General features: G+C 37.5%; 1 protein-coding gene across 1 annotated transcript in view; it reads right to left on the minus strand.

The window, feature by feature from the left end:
- Positions 1-24006, minus strand: part of LOC136874212 (dynein axonemal heavy chain 10) — a 350423-nt gene that overhangs the window by 143830 nt on the left and 182587 nt on the right. Inside the window, exon 15 of the mRNA XM_067147852.2 lies at positions 509-782. Coding sequence (XP_067003953.2) covers positions 509-782 — 274 coding nt within the window. The remainder of the gene's footprint in view (positions 1-508; positions 783-24006) is intronic.

The following is a 24006-nucleotide window of genomic DNA, read 5'->3' on the forward strand; positions in this document are numbered from 1 at the left end:
CCTTCTTTGAGGCTAGTGTATCTCGAAAGATTACACTGCCGAGGTATGAAAAGTTTTTGTCACTTTTCAGTGGATGGTTTCAAAGCAGGATATTTGCTGGGGTCATCAGGTCATCCTGTTACCATATGCGACAGCAGATGGTATTACCTGTGACTGTCTGGCCGAGGGTTGGGCGGCCATTACCAAACCTGATAAACTATGGGCAGAGGAGTTCACCCTTTGGGGGATTGTGGAACCTTTGTTTAGGAAATGACACATAAATTCTTTTCCCTAACCCAAAATCAAACCAGAGTAAAACGTAACCTACAACATGTGATCTACCTAATGCCAACAGAACTACTGAAAGTAAGAATTTAAATAAACATCACTACTCTAGCAGAACCTTTTGCCCTCATATACCCTTTTCTATGAAGTCAGTAAAATTTTCAGTGTCTCCTGTGGACTAATTCATTAGTCTCCTGAGCAAAATATCCTCCTCCATTCTCCCCATCAGATGTGTCAGACATACCTGCACTCACGTACTGGTACACCACTTTTGTAGTACCTGATACCCAGTCTTGAATTCTCAATGGGAGGGTGATAGCCCATGGAGATTTGATTAGGCCTTTCTTGTAGACTTCCAAGAATGAATCCAATGAGTACTGGTACATTGGGTGTACTGCCTCTAGTTCACATATTATGAAGAAGAGTAAAGAACCTCGTTGAGCAACTCTTAAGTACTTAAGCCGCTTCTTTTCCATCTTCATGCTCTTTCTGATTGCTATATGGAGTTTTCTCCGTACCTATGGATAAAACAAGGTACAAAAGTAAATTAAAAGACTGTTACAAGTTTAGAGACTTTAGAATCTTATATAATGCTGTACAAGTGAGTTATCAAACCCGTATTTCAAACACAGGAAACAAATATTACAGAGGCTGAAATTTGGTAATGGGCCGATTACCTAGATGTTAGGCCCCTTTAAGCTACAAGCATCATCATCATCATCATCATCATCAAATTTGGAAACAGAATGGAAATACAACAAATGAGATTATATTAAGTCAGAATATTTGTCGCACATGCTAGGAACTGACAGAATTCAGATATATATGAATGAAACACATTGGGCCCACGTTAATTTTAATGATGGAACAGATTATTATGTAAGCAACATACCACGTAGTTATCGAGATCAAGACTAGCTTCATTCTTCCTTGTCAAATTAGGTATACTGCAGATTCTGCAGCATCCTGATTGATAATAAGAGGCAACAACATAACAAAACATTTAGAGTACAGCTACTCAAATGGTGAATGTTCAGTTACTGGAAACACCATGAAATTTCTTTTGGGAGCCACAGATAAATAATAATAATAATAATTTTAGTTGTTGGATGCCATAGAAATAGCACTTTAAATGTGGTGCAAGAAACAAAAAATATTAGATTAATAACAATGTAACACAATTGTCAAAAACACTAACTATAACATAGCTGTAAGAAACACTCACTATCAAACACAGAATGACATGTTACAAGAACATCCTCAGATTCTAACAAATTACTTGTGCTTATATGTACATAGGCGAGGATCAGTTTGGTGTTAGACAAGGCAAAGGAACAACAGAAGCAATTCATACATTAAGAATGATCCTGGAAAGAAGGTTAGGAATGAACAGGAAGGTGTTTGTAGCATTCTTTGACTCAGTCAAAGCTTTTGACATGATAAACTGGGAACTACTGTATAAAGAAAGTAGGAATTGACTGGAAATAAAGGAGGCTCATCTGGAAAATTTACAACAACCAGTGGACAAATATAGTTGCGAATGGTTATACAAGAATGGCAAGAAATAAGACAGGTATAAGGCTGGGTTGTCCATTCCTGCATCTCTTTTCAATTTGTTTATTATTTCAAAGGAATGGTCTAAGGGATCAAAGATAAATGTGAAAAGAAACCACAGTATTAGATTTGCTGATGTCATAACCACAGTAGGAGACTCTGAAAAGGACTTAAATAGAATGTTGACTGTTCTGTGTGATACATTGAAACATTAGAAACTTAAAATAAACAGTAAAAACTAAAATTTTAGTTGTGAGCAAAGATGGCAGGAAAGTTAATACAAACATAAGAAAGAGAACAAGTGCAACATTTCTGTCACTTCGGAAGCATTATCGCTGAAGGCAATAGATGCACCAAGGAAATTAAAAGAAGAACAGATGTTGACAAACAGGCCTTTCGAAATAAAAGAAGTCTTTTAACAAATACCCATATAAATTTTTACTACTTTAAGGTTGTGAGAGCTGGATTATTGGAAGCAACTGAAATGTGGATTTGGAGGACATGCTGCACTCAAAACAAAAAAGATGTTCTACAGGAACGGAGCTGAGACATACGGAACCGGGCAAGTTGGCTGTGCACTTAGGGACGAACAGCTGTGAGCTTGCATTCTGGAGTTAGTAGGTTCGAACACCAATAGCGGCAGCCCTGAAGATGGTTTTCCGTGGCTTCCCATTTTCATACAAGGCGAATGCTGGGAGGCCACGGCCACTGTCCTCACCATAAAACCTGTCTGTGTTGTTATGACAAACCAAATTGTACACAAAGTACGAAATGACATCCTAGTAAATGTCTTTGAAGGAAAAATACTAGGAAAGAAAGAGAGAGGTGAGAAACCTGATGGGATGGCATGGAAAGACTAGAAGGACAAGTTGCTTGATATGTGAGAGTTGGTGGTATCATGATTGTAGCAGTATTCAATCATCACCTTATTATTTCCAGTCACTCGACCATCTAGCGGCAAGCCTGTCATAATCCTCTGGGGCAATGGTTGATGACTGACAGATGAAATGTGAACAGTGTTGCTGGAATGAAAGATGAGAGGGGAAAACCTGTCCACCTCTGCTTTGTTCACATGGAGTGACCAGGTTTTGAACCAAAGAACCCAGCAGTGAGAGGCCAAAATGCTACTGCCTGAGCCATGGAGGCTCACCACCACCTCTGTCCTTATCTAGGCTACTAAAGAGTAATCTGTTGCTTTCTAACACTGGTTCCACACTGGGGTGGTGATGAGGCCAGTTTGAATGTGTTCCACAGAAAAGGGTGAGGAAGTACAAAAGTGTTGTGGATTCTGCCTTCTGTCCACTGGAGAGGGTTATGTAGATTCCTCACGTTATAATAGAGTATCTTGTAAGACATTATTTTAGTGATAAGTAACATCCTTAAGGACACAAGGGCAGGATCCACAACACTCCTGTTTATTTCTGTTTAACTACTTATGAACTTGAAATCTGGAATTTATCTTAATTTTATTAAGAAATGCACACAAGTTGTGTATATATGTTACATAAGTTACATAAGTTTTGGCGATACATTTTACCTTGCATTTTGACTGTACCTATTTTAATTAAGCACAATAGTCTATCAGGGGTATTACTCGTTTCTTACAAGCAGTAATGTGGTAACGATCACAAGGTTGATCGCATAACTCACATATACAGTTATTCCCGGGATCGTGAAAACGCTTGTCTTTGCATACTTTGTGGTGGTACCCATGCACAGCTATTGAGGTCACCAGATGTCGCAGGTCTTGATTCGTGTTGGCCCAGGATCTATTTACCATGGCTTCTGTAGTATAAAAGTCCAGCCAGATTTCTCTTCGTTTCTTTTGTCTTTCCAGGAGCAGTTTATTCGAGCTGTCGGTAGATGGGAGTCTCATACGCAGTTCTTCTATAAAGAACGGTTCTCTCGCGAGCTTGTATACTAGCCTTGATTTTGTGTGTTTCGAAACACCTAGAGTGGCTTTCAAGAATCTTGATTTAACTGCTTCCAAATTCATTAGATCTTTTAGACTTAATTTATCCCAAATAATATCTATTCCGTATTTTGTGATGGGAACTATTTTTGCATTGAATAAGACCATAGCGGTTGTTAATGATAATCTGGATAATTCTTTGATGTCAAAAATTGATTTTGTGGCAGATGCTGCACGGGACTTCACGTGTATTCTGAAAGATCTGGTGGTGGTTTGCAGAGTAACACCCAGGTATTTGAAGCTGTTGACTGTCACAAGAGATTTCGGTCCTAGATATATCCTGTCCTCCGCAGCTTCTCGACCTCCATTGCAGAATGTCATCTGTACAGTTTTCTCAGTGTTAATTGCCATTTTGTTTTCCTGTGCCCACTTCTCAAGTTGGTTTATGGCTCTTTGCAGGTTGTAGGTGGAAATCGATCCAATGACCATGTCGTCCGCATATATGTAGATTTTTATATTTTCCGTCTCTTGTCTAATCATCTGTACAACATTGTATGTGGCGACATTAAATAATAGGGGGCTTAAAGGGTCTCCCTGTAGGACGCCGTTTGTCTGAGTTATTGTTTTCGATGTGGTTATGCCATCTGTGATCTGAATGAAATTGGCTGTCATCATGTTATGGATCAGTACAGTAAGCTTATTTCTTCCTGTTATTGTTTCCAGCTCTGATGTTAGGATACGTCTGTTTACTGTATCGAAAGCTTTGGGGTAATCTACGAAGACTACGTGGAATTTTCCTTGAGGATGCCTTAATGTATCTTCTATATCATCAGTTAAGTTGTTAATGGCGTGGAGAGTGCTCCTGCCTTTTCGGAAACCAAATTTTTCTTCCGGAATCCTGTGTTCTACTTCCTTAGAAATTTGTTTTGTGATAATGCTTGTGAGTATCTTCAATATGCATTTTTCCAGGGCAATTCCCCTGAAAGAGTTTGGGTCCAACTGATTGCCTTTCCCCTTAAATAGTATCTTAATTGTCGAGATCCTCCATATGTCTGGGATGTTGCCCTCTTTTAAGCATAGGTTTAACATATCTGTGACTGCTTGAAGTAATAAGCTAACTGAGCCTTTGATATGTTCATTATATATGCCGTCGGGACCTTACACCTTCTTGTCTTTTAAAGATGCTGTTGTGTCGTATACCTCTTCTGTAGTGACAGGTTCCGTTTCCGCTAGATATGTCTTCACATTGATCGGTTCATATGCGGTGTAGGTTTTATCAATGTTGAGGATGTTCTTGAAATGTTCTTCCAAAACTGTTATGTCTATTTTGCTATTGCTCTGAGATTTCCATGGCCTCAGTGCCACGTACGGGTCCTTTCTGGCTTTTTCCACCATATTTGTTGCTACCTTTTCCATGTAATCCTGTTTTTTTAATCTTCAGTAGATTTTGATATTCTTCTCTGATTTGACTGTAGGATTTTATATCCTCTAAACTATGGCTGGATTTGGCTGTATGTAGAGCAAGAAGGGTAATCTGTCTCTTTTCATAACATTCTGCGTCAAACCATTTGCGGGTCTTCTCTTTTGATTGTATACCATAGCAGACTGAATCGTTTTTTCTAGTGTCATGGCAGCTGAATCAATGTCATTTCTCTCTATGTGATTATCGAATTCTTCCCATTCTTCTTTCTTCTGGCTTAATACGCAGTTTCTTAGCTGCTGTGAGACTTTTATTTCTGTGGTTTTAATTCTGTTCATCACATTTCGAATGGAAAAATTAGCCACGACCGGGCAATGCTTCTTTAGGGGGTCTCATCTGCTGAATAACATACTATATAATTATTCAATGTAATATTAGGTCCTAGCATAGAATGTGAGGTATTGAAAAACATGCTGCTCTGTCATTGTCGTAAGTCCATCTGGCTAGTCGGTCCGTTGGCCTTCTGCCATGATCCCCCACTCCCTGGCTAGGTCAATGACACACTGTATTTTACTTTCAGGCATTTTATATTTAGTGCTTCCATTACTGTAATATTTTTGTTGTTGTTGTTGTTGTTGTTGTTGTACCAGCGGTACACCTTCCCTGGCTACTTAAACTGTGCATCTTCTCTACGGCCATCTATGCCAGTGGACATGAACTTTTAAAAACCTTCAAAAACATTCTTCTTTGACCGGACATCTATTCCCTAGTAATATCCAATGGCTAGACAGAAACTAATTGCTGAAGAAATTTTGTTTTTGTTATTGGTAAAACTTTTTTTCCGATGATTGTTTTTTTTAACTCTTTCCGTAGTGAGGTTTGACAATTCACTAAAAATCAAGAACGAGCTATGCACGCATTCTGATGGTTACAGCGTATTTCTTCATGTATTAGTTATGAGAGTATTTAAGCAGATGGCAGTATTATATGTCTAAGTCAGAGAATTTACGACATTTTTGATCAGCATGCATCAGTAGATGTTGTCAAGTGTATGCGCAAATGAACATATTATTGACATATGAATTCGAAACAACTTCTTACATTTCATTATGATTGGAGTTCGTTTTACGGCCTAGCGCATGTTCCCGTGTACTTCAAATTTGCATGAATATGTAAGATTGTCTATATATTAGTAAAGTTGTCTGTTTAGAAGACTGTATTTTCTCTTTCTCAGAAGTCTTTTGTGGTAAATGGAACAATATTTTTACATTTCAATAACTTTTGACAAAATTTATCAATTAAAATATAATTTCATAAGAGCTCCCATTTTCATTAGCCTATTGTAATAATTACTATTATTATTGAAAAATATTTTTTTATATTGTATGCACTATTGTTGTTTTTTCATAATTGCAATGCACATTTTATATTAGCAAAATAGGTTAATATACTGAAGTTGACAACACTTCAGCTGGTCCCTTCCTCTATTGTAATCTGCCTATCACTTGCGTGTAACTACAGTATGTTCCGTAGCCAATCAGTGGGTGTATGGAAATTCAGCCCATCAGTGTACTGTATTTTAATTTAGTCTGGAACTTTCCTCTACGGAACTATTTTCTAAGTCCAAGGCATTGTTGGAGCTGATGAGTTCCTTGTTAATATTATCAACTGTTCTTTGTTATACTATTAAATTCCACTCTCTGAATTTTAACCTTTTCACTGCCGAGTTTTTATGACCAGCCGAGCCCTCTAGGCCGGGCTTTTTTAAGGAAGAAGCACTTTCACAGATACATGTTTATTGATACAATTAATGGAATGCATAAATGGAATGCATAAGTCTCCTTAGCCCCGCAGCCCAATGCGGGGTCGGGGGTGAAGTGAGATTATATTTTACACCATAATTTTTTACGGCCGGATGCCCTTCCTGATGCAAATCTCAGTTGAGAATATAATGAAATGAAACAAATGATGGTGATTGAAACTAGGTAAGAAAGTGGAAGGAATCAGCTGTGGCTTATGAATAGGAACTGTCCCAGCATTTGCTTGGGAGTGCAAAAGGGAAACCACAAAACAAAACAAAAAAACATTCTCAGGACAGCTGACGGTGAGGTTCGAACCCACTCGCTTGCCAAGTGCAGAGCTTGGCTCCATACACGTAGCATGTTAATATGCGCGGCTACTCCGCTCGGTGATACTATTACTGAAATATAATATAAAATTGTTGATCCAAGAACTGGTATTATCAAAATCATTTACATTTGGGGAAAAATAATGTATGTGAAGGAAGGGTGACAATTCCACATGAGATTCATCATTTTACTTTGTCTTGCACTTTCTTGTAGTTCAATATCGCCACTTAGAGATATTCTCCATCTTCATTACCAAAATATAGCACTCCAGAATCACTAGTTATGAGGAAACATTCAATTTCTTTGTCAACAAGAGATGTATGTATACTTCCAAGATGCCATGATGGCTACACATAAGCGGGAACGATGTTCTACTCCAATGAAGCTGAAATAACGACAGATCACTTTCATAACACACAAAATAGAGTGGTATATCTGTCGTACAGAACTTCCTTGAGCATTTGCTTGGAATCTGAAAGCATGACACTATATCGTGTACATTTGTAAGATTGGTGAAGTACACACTGCACCAAAATGTATATATACGGGTTTGGCAGTGAATGGCTAAAGAAAGGAAAGAAATAAAATTTCCAAAGTTGTTAAAGTAAAAGTTGGTCTAAGTAATCCCCTGTCCAGCCATTCAACCCAGGTGCTTCCTATTCCTCTGTGAGCCACGGAAACCCCGTAACAATTGTTGTTATTATTACATTGTTTTCAGAGGACTACAAAGGGAAAAAAGCATAAGGGATCAAAAGTTGAATAAAGCATGAAACAAAGAATAAATTTGGCAACTATGTTTAGTAACATTTTATTTCTTTTTCTTTTCTGAAGGGAAATATTATGAGAAAACAACAACAACGACAGGGAATTAACAACAGGTACCAAACAGACAAACTTAGAATCTTGGTTAGCTTACAACCAGGGGAGAAAGAACTCCCAGACTTTCACTCAAATTCAGACCCATAGGTCTTATAAATGTTCAAATATTTGGCATTAATAGTAAAGCACTAGCCTTTACAAATGAAGTTCCCAAGCAGAAGGAATATAGAACCTTACTTTGTTCAAAAACGAACAATCCGCAGATTTTAGAACAAAGTTACCAAGAGGGTAATCAAACCCTCAAATAGAGAGTTACTACAATTTACAATTTACATTGCCCTCGTGGGCCTCAAACTCGCAGTAGCACACGTAAAGACACCACTGGTTATATTTCACAGAATTCCACTTCCTGCTTTTGAAAGCTTAAACAGATTTAAAAGTCACTACCTTATTTCATGAGGGAGCCACACCAGAAAAGTGGATCCAGAAAATACAGGAGCTGAAGCTCATACTACAGCCAAGTAGAAAACAAAGGTTAATGGCTAGACCGAGAACAAAATGAAAATGGAGACCGAACCCACACAAGCACAAGAATTATTTTAAGACCTAATAGGGCTTACGGCCTGGTCACACAGAGGATAAGATATGCCACTTGGTGCCCAAGATTTTAAAAAGTTTAAGTCTGAAAAGGCAGAGATAGAAAAAAATAGACTTAGATATCTTACTCTCCACAAAACAAAGTGAATAACGGAAATGGGGGTACAAACTTGAGATTAAATCTGTAGATTGCAGTAAACCTGCATTTTAAGTTCCAAAAGAAAGAAGAAAATCCTACATTAAATTAGAGGAAACAAAGATCAATCTAACAGTTAGAAGCTAAAGAAAAACGCTGGAATCTTCCCTTTGTAACATATTGATAAAGTTCACACACTTAAGTGTTAGTTCTACTTTACCATATGTCATCACCTTTATGCCAGTCCCAGCCTCCACAACCAGTTCCCAAAGGAGACCTCCTCCATCCGAGTCCCGATGAAGACTGACAACACTTTAAGGTTCTCAAACTCATAGCTGTATATAGCAGGACGGCTGACTGTTCTAGAAAATCATGTAATTAACCCTGGAGCGTGAGCGTAGGCGGGGTTTGGACCGCACTTTTGAATTACTGATCTGTACTATTGTTTAATACACACTCAGCCCAATCTCTCTTTACTCTGCCAGTGCTACTAATATGTTGTGTAATGCTGCAATTCAGCATGGAAGCAGTCGTGAAGACAGTGTCCTAACACCGCAACGAGCACAGAAATATATTGTCCCCTTCAAAAGTGGTAATATTTTATTAGAAAGAAAATGATTTATTTCATCAGTGTGTTGGGACATTATTTTAATCGGCAAGAGGGTGAGATTCCGTATTTCGTGCCAGTACGAGCAAGTCACTTCGCGAACCGGTTTTTCCGACCTACAGAGAGCACGAGGGAGCAGGCTGGAATTCCTGTTATGTGGCCTTCAGACACATGTGTGCGTACCACGTGACACGGCGAGCAGGCAGATCTCAATCGATCAATAAATGGAAAGTCAAGTGACGTAAAACTGGAGCAGCCAATAAAAGTGACAACCTTCACTGGAATTCAACAAATCCACCAATTAGATGTAATTAAGAGACACACCTATGTCTTACGACAGGAAATTAATGGTAATTCCAGAGGAAAATTTGGTAGAGGGTTTTATACTTCTGAACGCTAAATTTGAGCATTACTCTGACTGCAGCAACCGAAGAGACTGGACGTCGTTTGCTTCATCGGAAGACTTTACATTGGAGAAGGCATCGAGGACTATATAAACAGCAATTCAGACACTCGAAAAATTTCACTACGATTAATTTAGGGTTGTTCTAAGATAAGTGTCTTCAGCCAGATTATAAAGCATCGAGAGTGAATCCTGGGCTATTTCTAAGACTTTTTGTTAGTTTCAGCTTTCTACAAGAACTTGAAAGAAGAAAGGTCCTGAGTTCGAGTTTACGGCAAGATGGTTATCCAGCTCCACGAAGAATACTGCAAGTTCCTGTACATCGTCAACGCCTCCATGAGTCACTAAACATGTAAGGCATCGGACATGGGCGAGACTTCGTTCGATGGAAGGTGATGTGACCACGTGCTAGGTCATCAGCCACAATCCAGTTCACACCAGTCACATGAGTATTCTTTAAGAATTCAATTGCTTTCTATCTTTGTAAATATCTGTAAACGTAGCCTTACTTATTCCTTTGGATTTCTATTAGTTTTGCAGTAGTTTGATTTTTCATTCTTCTTTCTTTGGTGAGAGGTAGTTAGAACCCTTGGAATGAGTGTGTGTTTGCTCTATTAGTTAGAAATGAATGTGAGTCATCGAGAGAGACCTTAACTGTCCTAAGAATTTAGAAGACAGGTGAGATAAAAATTAAATGAACCCCGTGTTAATTTTGATTAGTTTTGAAATAATTTGAAAGTTATTTAAAACAAATTAGGACAGTGTTCTAGTGTTTTTCTTCGTGTAGAATTTCATTCTATGATTGTACGACATGTTTATGGGTTCGAATTTATTTAGAGTCATCCGAATAACTTCACACGACAACTTTGCGAATGAGATTATGCACGGTCAGGAATATAATAATAATGAGTAAAAATAATTAAAGCTAATTACGGGCTAAAATGATTTAATAAGGTCATGAGTTTAATGTTAGTTATTTTTGGAAAGTATTATCGTGTGCTCACTTTATGTAAAGTAAGCCTGGAACATGGCAAATTCTCCGGACGAAGTATCGACGAATTATAGGTATATTTCTGCGCTATGAATTTGAGTATGACTTGCAGATGGGCATTATATTTTGAGTAATAATTTATGCACCCATTAGAGTCAATTTTGGGAAGAGATGTGTCACTGGACATGATTTCTTCGAGCTTCAGTGCAGAATAATTGAGAGCCACGACATTATAATGAATAAAAATAAATGCCGCAACTCATGTACCGTTAGCGCGTATTCTATTATTTTGACCTGTGTTACAATTATTCTATTCGCTAAATTAGGATGATTTCTGTTTAAAATACTCCTTGAACATCGTTGTATAGTTAATTTCTTTGTATAAGTGATAACCTTAATTCTATCACACTCTGAATTGATACCTGGGATGTGTGTGATAGTGTCATCTGGAGAATGATTTCCCTAATTCGCAGTAAAATCCTAAAATTAATAATAATGGGTTAGTGTTCGTGTAAATAATGTTATAATAACGCCGTGTACCCCTGTGTGAATGTGTGATGTGAGATTTGATCCAATCTGTGTTTTTTGGAATATTTCATGTACGATTTTGTGAAGGTAATTTTCATTATGTGCGTCAAAGTTTTGACCGACTTGTATTATTTCGCGTGTCCGTAATTGGATCAATTTTGAATCTTTAGAAGATTTTATCGTAATTTAAGGTTGATTAGGGCCTAATTTACTAACTCAAAATGAATAAGAGAAGGCAACGTCCGTGGACTGATGTCACGAGATTTAATTGTTAGATGTTGTACAGTCACTTTCTGCATAAAATTGAGCAAAAGTTAAGGTGATATAAGTTCAAGTAAAAGTTATTAGAAGAAGTTTATTCAATCAATAATTATATAAATGAAGTAATTGTTGAAAGGAAAGTCTAGGGAAGACTTGCTAATCATAAATTAATGAATTAAATAATTTTCAATAATTTAAATAAGGAGGAGAAAATAGTCATTTTCTTGGAAAATAATTGAAACCCAGGAGGGAAGATTTTAATTTTAATAATTGGATTATCATCATAAGAGAAGGATATTAGATATTATTTTGTTTCCCAATCAATTTTTCAGTAAGTTAATGGTTTCTATATTTATTATTGCAGAAAAGAACAATCATTGAAAATTTATTTGAGCGAGATCCCTCACGAATGAAAGCACGAGGAGAAGATGTTTTTCAAGAATCCAACCCAGATTTTGTTAATTTAATTGTTTTCTTTAAAAGAGTGTTAGTTTAATAAATGTGTAAACCTAATTTATTCTCCTTTCATTTGTCGCTAGTCCTTCATCTATCCCTGCCTTTAAAATTTTCTGCGCAGCCGATAGCGAACGGTCCACCACTGAGACCCTCGCTCTCCGGCGAGCTGAGCCCGGCATAAAGGGGGCAGGTATAGATTTGGCGGCCAACGTGGTTAGGCCCGATTTATTGGCTGTACCAATAAAAGGACTCGATCTTGTAGTCCAGAATTTGGACAAAAACAAGATGCGGCGACAAATAAAATTTTTCCAGGTTATTTTTGAAACATTTATTAGCCCAAAATTTTGTGGCGAACTACACTCAGGTTAAGTTTAGGAAGGGCCTTGTTGTTTAATTATAAACAAAATCTGGATGATAGTTGTCAAAATTCTTGTAGCGGCTATTTTCCGCATTATTTGGACTTAGGCTGTAGGATTGTATTTTGCGATGTTAATCTTCTCTGAAGGCTGTGACATCAATCCACTTGTGACTGATGAATTGGATTCTGGTATGTGGCCATCGAACTTAGTCCTCCCATGTCTGAATTGCCGTTTATTTCAAAAGAAAGATGAGTACTGTAACAATGGAGGATTTACGTAGACTCTTAGACGGAGTAGTGACAGACTTACAAAATAATTTAAAGCGGGACATGAATGAAAACCAAACTAAACTAGAGCAGAATCTTAATGAATTGTTAGTGCATAAACTTAATGAAAATAACGAATTATTAGAACAAAAACTTAGTGAAAATAACGTATCATTAGAACAAAAACTCAGTGAAAATAACGAAAATTTAGAGAAAAAACTTAGCGAGAATAGTGAGTTAATAAAGAGGGAACTCAAAGACACTATTGAGGAAATTCAAAGCAAGACAGAGGAAAATATCGAAAAGCTACACATGGACGTTAAATTATTTAACGGGAAGTTAGCTTCAGTTCAAAGTGAATTGGTATCTGTGAAACAAAATTTTTCAAATTTAAAGGGAGAAATCCAGGTCGGAATAGACAATGCCATGTCAGCTATGTCTAATGAATTTAGTGAAAGACTGGCTAAAGTACAAACTGGGATATTGCAAGGATTAGGTAAATATAAGGACGAGGTGCAAGATAAATTTCAAGCGATTGAGGAGAAAATCGATGAGAATGCACAGGACTTAACAGCAACCAAAACAGCATGGTCTAGGAAATTCACTCAAATTTTCGAAACTGTGAAACAGGTAGAAAAGGGCGTTATTGCTGAAATAAAAGTAGCTCAAGTCACCAACTCAGAGCGACTTGAATATTTTTACGAAACGATTGAGGAGACACAACAGAGTTTGCAAACTATGAAAACCTCAATAGATAAAGAAATAGGAGAGGTAAAAGCTAGTTCGGAATTCTATAAACAAGAACTATAGAACGGAATTCAGGAACTCACTAAAGAATTACAATTGCTTAAATTGCAAGGCGAAAGTCATAACATTGTAACCAATACATTGTTAGAGAGGCAAAGTAATTTAGAAAAGAAGGTATCCGGAGAAATTTTATCTTCAACTCCGAAGCAGGACAACCAAATGAATGCCCATAACAACGTAAATGTCACCAATCCAGCTCAAGGATATAATAGCGGAGGAGTAAGTCAACTCAATACGTCAGGTCAAACGCAGATAGTAAATATAATTCGAATGCAGGAAGACCATCCAAAAAAATTTAATAACGTAAAAGGGGTAACTCCCAGGAGTTTTATTAATGAATTACAAGAATATTTTCGGGACAACAAAATACCAGAAGAGCGCCAACTGCGAGTAACGGAAAGATATTTGGAGAATTCTGTATTGACATGGTTCACAGCGTTCCGATATTCATTCGACAATTTCGAAGGATTTAAGAGGGCTTTCCTAGAAAAATATTGGAACACGGACATTCAACATAATCTCAAAACAGAGTTGTACGCTAAGAGGTATGCCTTATCCACGCCAACACGATTTTCAGAATTTTTCTCCAGTCAGCTACGTAAGCTACGAGAGCTAGACACACCGCCATCGGAAGCTGAATTAATAAAGGTTATTACCAGGCAACTTCCAGCAGAAACGCAACGAATTATGATTGCCTCAAATGTACAAACCGCAATTCAAGCTGAAGCCATATTGAGACAGCTCGACATGACATCTAGAGAACCACAGAGGCGAAATTCCGGCCAAGAACAGCAAGTTTTCCAAACCAATGTTACCAGATCTGAAGAAAGGAACATTGTTAACCAAGGGAGAAATTGGGGTAGAAATATCGAAGGAAGACAACCCAGAGACCGATCTCCGAGACCAGGACGCCGAGATGATGAAGAATGGAATTATTCCAGACGTAATGTCCGAAGAAGACCATATGAAAACAATAGGGACAGATGGAGAAGAGAACCAGAGAATAGAAGACCTGAGAGACGGAAAAGAAACTGGAGAGAGGAAGAGAGAGAGAAGTATTTGCGGGAACTCCAGCAATCCAGTCAAGAACGTAAGAAATGGCATCGGGCTATACATGAGCAGGACGTCAACCCTGACATTGTTGGAGCGGAGAGTTTGGAGTACCAAAGAGCAAAACAAAGGGAAGAGAAAGGACATTCGGAAGATGATGGGTACAATCAAGGTGCCATCAAAAAAAAAAAAACAACCCCTGAATTAGTAGGAGATAGTCTCGACACTAACCCTTATAGTAATAGTGAAACGCAAGAGTGGATTATTGTTCAAATTGATTCCTGGATGACAAGATCAGATGACCTACTCGAGGAAAATCTAGAGTCGAACACGAACTACTTAAAAACACTACCTATAATTTCGGCTAGAATATGTGACGTAAAAGTAAAATGTTTAGTGGATACTGGATCTACAATTAGTGTCATTTCAACTTCTTTCCTAAATGATTTAAAGGACAGACATGATATCCCGATTATACCAGTATCTCACATTAAAATAAAAGGAATTATCCCGGATAAGACTGTGGCTTGCAAACTACAGACACTGTTGGATGTTGAAATTGGAAATACAAAATTTCAGAACGTATTCTTGGCTATGTCAAATATAAAATTTGACATCATTCTAGGAGTTGACTTTTTGACATCTTACCATGCCAATATTGACTTGAATTCCAACCAAATTCTTTTTCGATTAGATGAGACATGGGAAACGGCTATAGTTAATCCAGCCGATATCAATGATCAGAGTGTGTTTCTCATTAATAACGCCTCGACACCGTGGGAATCCGAAGACCAGGAAGCCACAGAAGAGGTAAATCAGGCTCTGGATAATATTATAGAAGAGGGCGAGGATGCAACACACCCGTATGACCTCATAAACTCAAAGGTTAACCAAGCTATAGGAACGGAAGGATAAAAAGTTTTGCCGACCCCTCAAACTCAATGAGTATGTTCTTTTGAAAAAGCCAGCTACGTCAGAAACAACCAGCAAATATTACGCCAAATTTGCACCACTTTTTATAGGTCCTTATAAAATTATAAAAGTTTATGGGAATAACGCTTACAGAATCCAAAGTTTAGATAAAAATTATGAAGGTATTCATAACGCCCAGAATTTAAAAAGTTATTATTCTTCTAAACCTGTAGATGGTCATCATATCAATCTCATAATAGAAGAAGAAACACCGCCAGATACAGATGAAGATCCAACCTACCACCATGTTTCGACCCAAGTAAATTTACAAGATGAGATTTGTGAAGAATGCCATGAATTACAAGAGAAGGTAATGGATCAACTTCGACGGCTTGGTGCTGCACTCAAGGCAGACAACGCGAGGCTTCGTGCTGGAACAGAACCCTAAATAGAAGTGACACCTGATTACCACCTAAATTTTCAGGGAACATGTTAATTGGAGATTTCCTGTAATAATGATTCCATCTTCAGATCAAATCATTATTTAACCAAGGGAGAAATATGTCCCCTTCAAAAGTGGTAATATTTTATTAGAAAGAAAATGATTTATTTCATCAGTGTGTTGGGACATTATTTTAATCGGCAAGAGGGTGAGATTCCGTATTTCGTGCCAGTACGAGCAAGTCACTTCGCGAACCGGTTTTTCCGACCTACAGAGAGCACGAGGGAGCAGGCTGGAATTCCTGTTATGTGGCCTTCAGACACATGTGTGCGTACCACGTGACACGGCGAGCAGGCAGATCTCAATCGATCAATAAATGGAAAGTCAAGTGACGTAAAACTGGAGCAGCCAATAAAAGTGACAACCTTCACTGGAATTCAACAAATCCACCAATTAGATGTAATTAAGAGACACACCTATGTCTTACGACAGGAAATTAATGGTAATTCCAGAGGAAAATTTGGTAGAGGGTTTTATACTTCTGAACGCTAAATTTGAGCATTACTCTGACTGCAGCAACCGAAGAGACTGGACGTCGTTTGCTTCATCGGAAGACTTTACATTGGAGAAGGCATCGAGGACTATATAAACAGCAATTCAGACACTCGAAAAATTTCACTACGATTAATTTAGGGTTGTTCTAAGATAAGTGTCTTCAGCCAGATTATAAAGCATCGAGAGTGAATCCTGGGCTATTTCTAAGACTTTTTGTTAGTTTCAGCTTTCTACAAGAACTTGAAAGAAGAAAGGTCCTGAGTTCGAGTTTACGGCAAGATGGTTATCCAGCTCCACGAAGAATACTGCAAGTTCCTGTACATCGTCAACGCCTCCATGAGTCACTAAACATGTAAGGCATCGGACATGGGCGAGACTTCGTTCGATGGAAGGTGATGTGACCACGTGCTAGGTCATCAGCCACAATCCAGTTCACACCAGTCACATGAGTATTCTTTAAGAATTCAATTGCTTTCTATCTTTGTAAATATCTGTAAACGTAGCCTTACTTATTCCTTTGGATTTCTATTAGTTTTGCAGTAGTTTGATTTTTCATTCTTCTTTCTTTGGTGAGAGGTAGTTAGAACCCTTGGAATGAGTGTGTGTTTGCTCTATTAGTTAGAAATGAATGTGAGTCATCGAGAGAGACCTTAACTGTCCTAAGAATTTAGAAGACAGGTGAGATAAAAATTAAATGAACCCCGCGTTAATTTTGATTAGTTTTGAAATAATTTGAAAGTTATTTAAAACAAATTAGGACAGTGTTCTAGTGTTTTTCTTCGTGTAGAATTTCATTCTATGATTGTACGACATGTTTATGGGTTCGAATTTATTTAGAGTCATCCGAATAACTTCACACGACAACTTTGCGAATGAGATTATGCACGGTCAGGAATATAATAATAATGAGTAAAAATAATTAAAGCTAATTACGGGCTAAAATGATTTAATAAGGTCATGAGTTTAATGTTAGTTATTTTTGGAAAGTATTATCGTGTGCTCACTTTATGTAAAGTAAGCCTGGAACATGGCAAATTCTCCGGACGAAGTATCGACGAATTATAGGTATATTTCTGCGCTATGAATTTGAGTATGACTTGCAGATGGGCATTATATTTTGAGTAATAATTTATGCACCCATTAGAGTCAATTTTGGGAAGAGATGTGTCACTGGACATGATTTCTTCGAGCTTCAGTGCAGAATAATTGAGAGCCACGACATTATAATGAATAAAAATAAATGCCGCAACTCATGTACCGTTAGCGCGTATTCTATTATTTTGACCTGTGTTACAATTATTCTATTCGCTAAATTAGGATGATTTCTGTTTAAAATACTCCTTGAACATCGTTGTATAGTTAATTTCTTTGTATAAGTGATAACCTTAATTCTATCACACTCTGAATTGATACCTGGGATGTGTGTGATAGTGTCATCTGGAGAATGATTTCCCTAATTCGCAGTAAAATCCTAAAATTAATAATAATGGGTTAGTGTTCGTGTAAATAATGTTATAATAACGCCGTGTACCCCTGTGTGAATGTGTGATGTGAGATTTGATCCAATCTGTGTTTTTTGGAATATTTCATGTACGATTTTGTGAAGGTAATTTTCATTATGTGCGTCAAAGTTTTGACCGACTTGTATTATTTCGCGTGTCCGTAATTGGATCAATTTTGAATCTTTAGAAGATTTTATCGTAATTTAAGGTTGATTAGGGCCTAATTTACTAACTCAAAATGAATAAGAGAAGGCAACGTCCGTGGACTGATGTCACGAGATTTAATTGTTAGATGTTGTACAGTCACTTTCTGCATAAAATTGAGCAAAAGTTAAGGTGATATAAGTTCAAGTAAAAGTTATTAGAAGAAGTTTATTCAATCAATAATTATATAAATGAAGTAATTGTTGAAAGGAAAGTCTAGGGAAGACTTGCTAATCATAAATTAATGAATTAAATAATTTTCAATAATTTAAATAAGGAGGAGAAAATAGTCATTTTCTTGGAAAATAATTGAAACCCAGGAGGGAAGATTTTAATTTTAATAATTGGATTATCATCATAAGAGAAGGATATTAGATATTATTTTGTTTCCCAATCAATTTTTCAGTAAGTTAATGGTTTCTATATTTATTATTGCAGAAAAGAACAATCATTGAAAATTTATTTGAGCGAGATCCCTCACGAATGAAAGCACGAGGAGAAGATGTTTTTCAAGAATCCAACCCAGATTTTGTTAATTTAATTGTTTTCTTTAAAAGAGTGTTAGTTTAATAAATGTGTAAACCTAATTTATTCTCCTTTCATTTGTCGCTAGTCCTTCATCTATCCCTGCCTTTAAAATTTTCTGCGCAGCCGATAGCGAACGGTCCACCACTGAGACCCTCGCTCTCCGGCGAGCTGAGCCCGGCATAAAGGGGGCAGGTATAGATTTGGCGGCCAACGTGGTTAGGCCCGATTTATTGGCTGTACCAATAAAAGGACTCGATCTTGTAGTCCAGAATTTGGACAAAAACAAGATGCGGCGACAAATAAAATTTTTCCAGGTTATTTTTGAAACATTTATTAGCCCAAAATTTTGTGGCGAACTACACTCAGGTTAAGTTTAGGAAGGGCCTTGTTGTTTAATTATAAACAAAATCTGGATGATAGTTGTCAAAATTCTTGTAGCGGCTATTTTCCGCATTATTTGGACTTAGGCTGTAGGATTGTATTTTGCGATGTTAATCTTCTCTGAAGGCTGTGACATCAATCCACTTGTGACTGATGAATTGGATTCTGGTATGTGGCCATCGAACTTAGTCCTCCCATGTCTGAATTGCCGTTTATTTCAAAAGAAAGATGAGTACTGTAACAATGGAGGATTTACGTAGACTCTTAGACGGAGTAGTGACAGACTTACAAAATAATTTAAAGCGGGACATGAATGAAAACCAAACTAAACTAGAGCAGAATCTTAATGAATTGTTAGTGCATAAACTTAATGAAAATAACGAATTATTAGAACAAAAACTTAGTGAAAATAACGTATCATTAGAACAAAAACTCAGTGAAAATAACGAAAATTTAGAGAAAAAACTTAGCGAGAATAGTGAGTTAATAAAGAGGGAACTCAAAGACACTATTGAGGAAATTCAAAGCAAGACAGAGGAAAATATCGAAAAGCTACACATGGACGTTAAATTATTTAACGGGAAGTTAGCTTCAGTTCAAAGTGAATTGGTATCTGTGAAACAAAATTTTTCAAATTTAAAGGGAGAAATCCAGGTCGGAATAGACAATGCCATGTCAGCTATGTCTAATGAATTTAGTGAAAGACTGGCTAAAGTACAAACTGGGATATTGCAAGGATTAGGTAAATATAAGGACGAGGTGCAAGATAAATTTCAAGCGATTGAGGAGAAAATCGATGAGAATGCACAGGACTTAACAGCAACCAAAACAGCATGGTCTAGGAAATTCACTCAAATTTTCGAAACTGTGAAACAGGTAGAAAAGGGCGTTATTGCTGAAATAAAAGTAGCTCAAGTCACCAACTCAGAGCGACTTGAATATTTTTACGAAACGATTGAGGAGACACAACAGAGTTTGCAAACTATGAAAACCTCAATAGATAAAGAAATAGGAGAGGTAAAAGCTAGTTCGGAATTCTATAAACAAGAACTATAGAACGGAATTCAGGAACTCACTAAAGAATTACAATTGCTTAAATTGCAAGGCGAAAGTCATAACATTGTAACCAATACATTGTTAGAGAGGCAAAGTAATTTAGAAAAGAAGGTATCCGGAGAAATTTTATCTTCAACTCCGAAGCAGGACAACCAAATGAATGCCCATAACAACGTAAATGTCACCAATCCAGCTCAAGGATATAATAGCGGAGGAGTAAGTCAACTCAATACGTCAGGTCAAACGCAGATAGTAAATATAATTCGAATGCAGGAAGACCATCCAAAAAAATTTAATAACGTAAAAGGGGTAACTCCCAGGAGTTTTATTAATGAATTACAAGAATATTTTCGGGACAACAAAATACCAGAAGAGCGCCAACTGCGAGTAACGGAAAGATATTTGGAGAATTCTGTATTGACATGGTTCACAGCGTTCCGATATTCATTCGACAATTTCGAAGGATTTAAGAGGGCTTTCCTAGAAAAATATTGGAACACGGACATTCAACATAATCTCAAAACAGAGTTGTACGCTAAGAGGTATGCCTTATCCACGCCAACACGATTTTCAGAATTTTTCTCCAGTCAGCTACGTAAGCTACGAGAGCTAGACACACCGCCATCGGAAGCTGAATTAATAAAGGTTATTACCAGGCAACTTCCAGCAGAAACGCAACGAATTATGATTGCCTCAAATGTACAAACCGCAATTCAAGCTGAAGCCATATTGAGACAGCTCGACATGACATCTAGAGAACCACAGAGGCGAAATTCCGGCCAAGAACAGCAAGTTTTCCAAACCAATGTTACCAGATCTGAAGAAAGGAACATTGTTAACCAAGGGAGAAATTGGGGTAGAAATATCGAAGGAAGACAACCCAGAGACCGATCTCCGAGACCAGGACGCCGAGATGATGAAGAATGGAATTATTCCAGACGTAATGTCCGAAGAAGACCATATGAAAACAATAGGGACAGATGGAGAAGAGAACCAGAGAATAGAAGACCTGAGAGACGGAAAAGAAACTGGAGAGAGGAAGAGAGAGAGAAGTATTTGCGGGAACTCCAGCAATCCAGTCAAGAACGTAAGAAATGGCATCGGGCTATACATGAGCAGGACGTCAACCCTGACATTGTTGGAGCGGAGAGTTTGGAGTACCAAAGAGCAAAACAAAGGGAAGAGAAAGGACATTCGGAAGATGATGGGTACAATCAAGGTGCCATCAAAAAAAAAAAAACAACCCCTGAATTAGTAGGAGATAGTCTCGACACTAACCCTTATAGTAATAGTGAAACGCAAGAGTGGATTATTGTTCAAATTGATTCCTGGATGACAAGATCAGATGACCTACTCGAGGAAAATCTAGAGTCGAACACGAACTACTTAAAAACACTACCTATAATTTCGGCTAGAATATGTGACGTAAAAGTAAAATGTTTAGTGGATACTGGATCTACAATTAGTGTCATTTCAACTTCTTTCCTAAATGATTTAAAGGACAGACATGATATCCCGATTATACCAGTATCTCACATTAAAATAAAAGGAATTATCCCGGATAAGACTGTGGCTTGCAAACTACAGACACTGTTGGATGTTGAAATTGGAAATACAAAATTTCAGAACGTATTCTTGGCTATGTCAAATATAAAATTTGACATCATTCTAGGAGTTGACTTTTTGACATCTTACCATGCCAATATTGACTTGAATTCCAACCAAATTCTTTTTCGATTAGATGAGACATGGGAAACGGCTATAGTTAATCCAGCCGATATCAATGATCAGAGTGTGTTTCTCATTAATAACGCCTCGACACCGTGGGAATCCGAAGACCAGGAAGCCACAGAAGAGGTAAATCAGGCTCTGGATAATATTATAGAAGAGGGCGAGGATGCAACACACCCGTATGACCTCATAAACTCAAAGGTTAACCAAGCTATAGGAACGGAAGGATAAAAAGTTTTGCCGACCCCTCAAACTCAATGAGTATGTTCTTTTGAAAAAGCCAGCTACGTCAGAAACAACCAGCAAATATTACGCCAAATTTGCACCACTTTTTATAGGTCCTTATAAAATTATAAAAGTTTATGGGAATAACGCTTACAGAATCCAAAGTTTAGATAAAAATTATGAAGGTATTCATAACGCCCAGAATTTAAAAAGTTATTATTCTTCTAAACCTGTAGATGGTCATCATATCAATCTCATAATAGAAGAAGAAACACCGCCAGATACAGATGAAGATCCAACCTACCACCATGTTTCGACCCAAGTAAATTTACAAGATGAGATTTGTGAAGAATGCCATGAATTACAAGAGAAGGTAATGGATCAACTTCGACGGCTTGGTGCTGCACTCGAGGCAGACAACGCGAGGCTTCGTGCTGGAACAGAACCCTAAATAGAAGTGACACCTGATTACCACCTAAATTTTCAGGGAACATGTTAATTGGAGATTTCCTGTAATAATGATTCCATCTTCAGATCAAATCATTATTTAACCAAGGGAGAAATATGTCCCCTTCAAAAGTGGTAATATTTTATTAGAAAGAAAATGATTTATTTCATCAGTGTGTTGGGACATTATTTTAATCGGCAAGAGGGTGAGATTCCGTATTTCGTGCCAGTACGAGCAAGTCACTTCGCGAACCGGTTTTTCCGACCTACAGAGAGCACGAGGGAGCAGGCTGGAATTCCTGTTATGTGGCCTTCAGACACATGTGTGCGTACCACGTGACACGGCGAGCAGGCAGATCTCAATCGATCAATAAATGGAAAGTCAAGTGACGTAAAACTGGAGCAGCCAATAAAAGTGACAACCTTCACTGGAATTCAACAAATCCACCAATTAGATGTAATTAAGAGACACACCTATGTCTTACGACAGGAAATTAATGGTAATTCCAGAGGAAAATTTGGTAGAGGGTTTTATACTTCTGAACGCTAAATTTGAGCATTACTCTGACTGCAGCAACCGAAGAGACTGGACGTCGTTTGCTTCATCGGAAGACTTTACATTGGAGAAGGCATCGAGGACTATATAAACAGCAATTCAGACACTCGAAAAATTTCACTACGATTAATTTAGGGTTGTTCTAAGATAAGTGTCTTCAGCCAGATTATAAAGCATCGAGAGTGAATCCTGGGCTATTTCTAAGACTTTTTGTTAGTTTCAGCTTTCTACAAGAACTTGAAAGAAGAAAGGTCCTGAGTTCGAGTTTACGGCAAGATGGTTATCCAGCTCCACGAAGAATACTGCAAGTTCCTGTACATCGTCAACGCCTCCATGAGTCACTAAACATGTAAGGCATCGGACATGGGCGAGACTTCGTTCGATGGAAGGTGATGTGACCACGTGCTAGGTCATCAGCCACAATCCAGTTCACACCAGTCACATGAGTATTCTTTAAGAATTCAATTGCTTTCTATCTTTGTAAATATCTGTAAACGTAGCCTTACTTATTCCTTTGGATTTCTATTAGTTTTGCAGTAGTTTGATTTTTCATTCTTCTTTCTTTGGTGAGAGGTAGTTAGAACCCTTGGAATGAGTGTGTGTTTGCTCTATTAGTTAGAAATGAATGTGAGTCATCGAGAGAGACCTTAACTGTCCTAAGAATTTAGAAGACAGGTGAGATAAAAATTAAATGAACCCCGCGTTAATTTTGATTAGTTTTGAAATAATTTGAAAGTTATTTAAAACAAATTAGGACAGTGTTCTAGTGTTTTTCTTCGTGTAGAATTTCATTCTATGATTGTACGACATGTTTATGGGTTCGAATTTATTTAGAGTCATCCGAATAACTTCACACGACAACTTTGCGAATGAGATTATGCACGGTCAGGAATATAATAATAATGAGT

This window comes from Anabrus simplex, chromosome 5 (genome assembly GCF_040414725.1).
Source record: "Anabrus simplex isolate iqAnaSimp1 chromosome 5, ASM4041472v1, whole genome shotgun sequence".
NCBI lineage: Eukaryota > Metazoa > Arthropoda > Insecta > Orthoptera > Tettigoniidae > Anabrus > Anabrus simplex.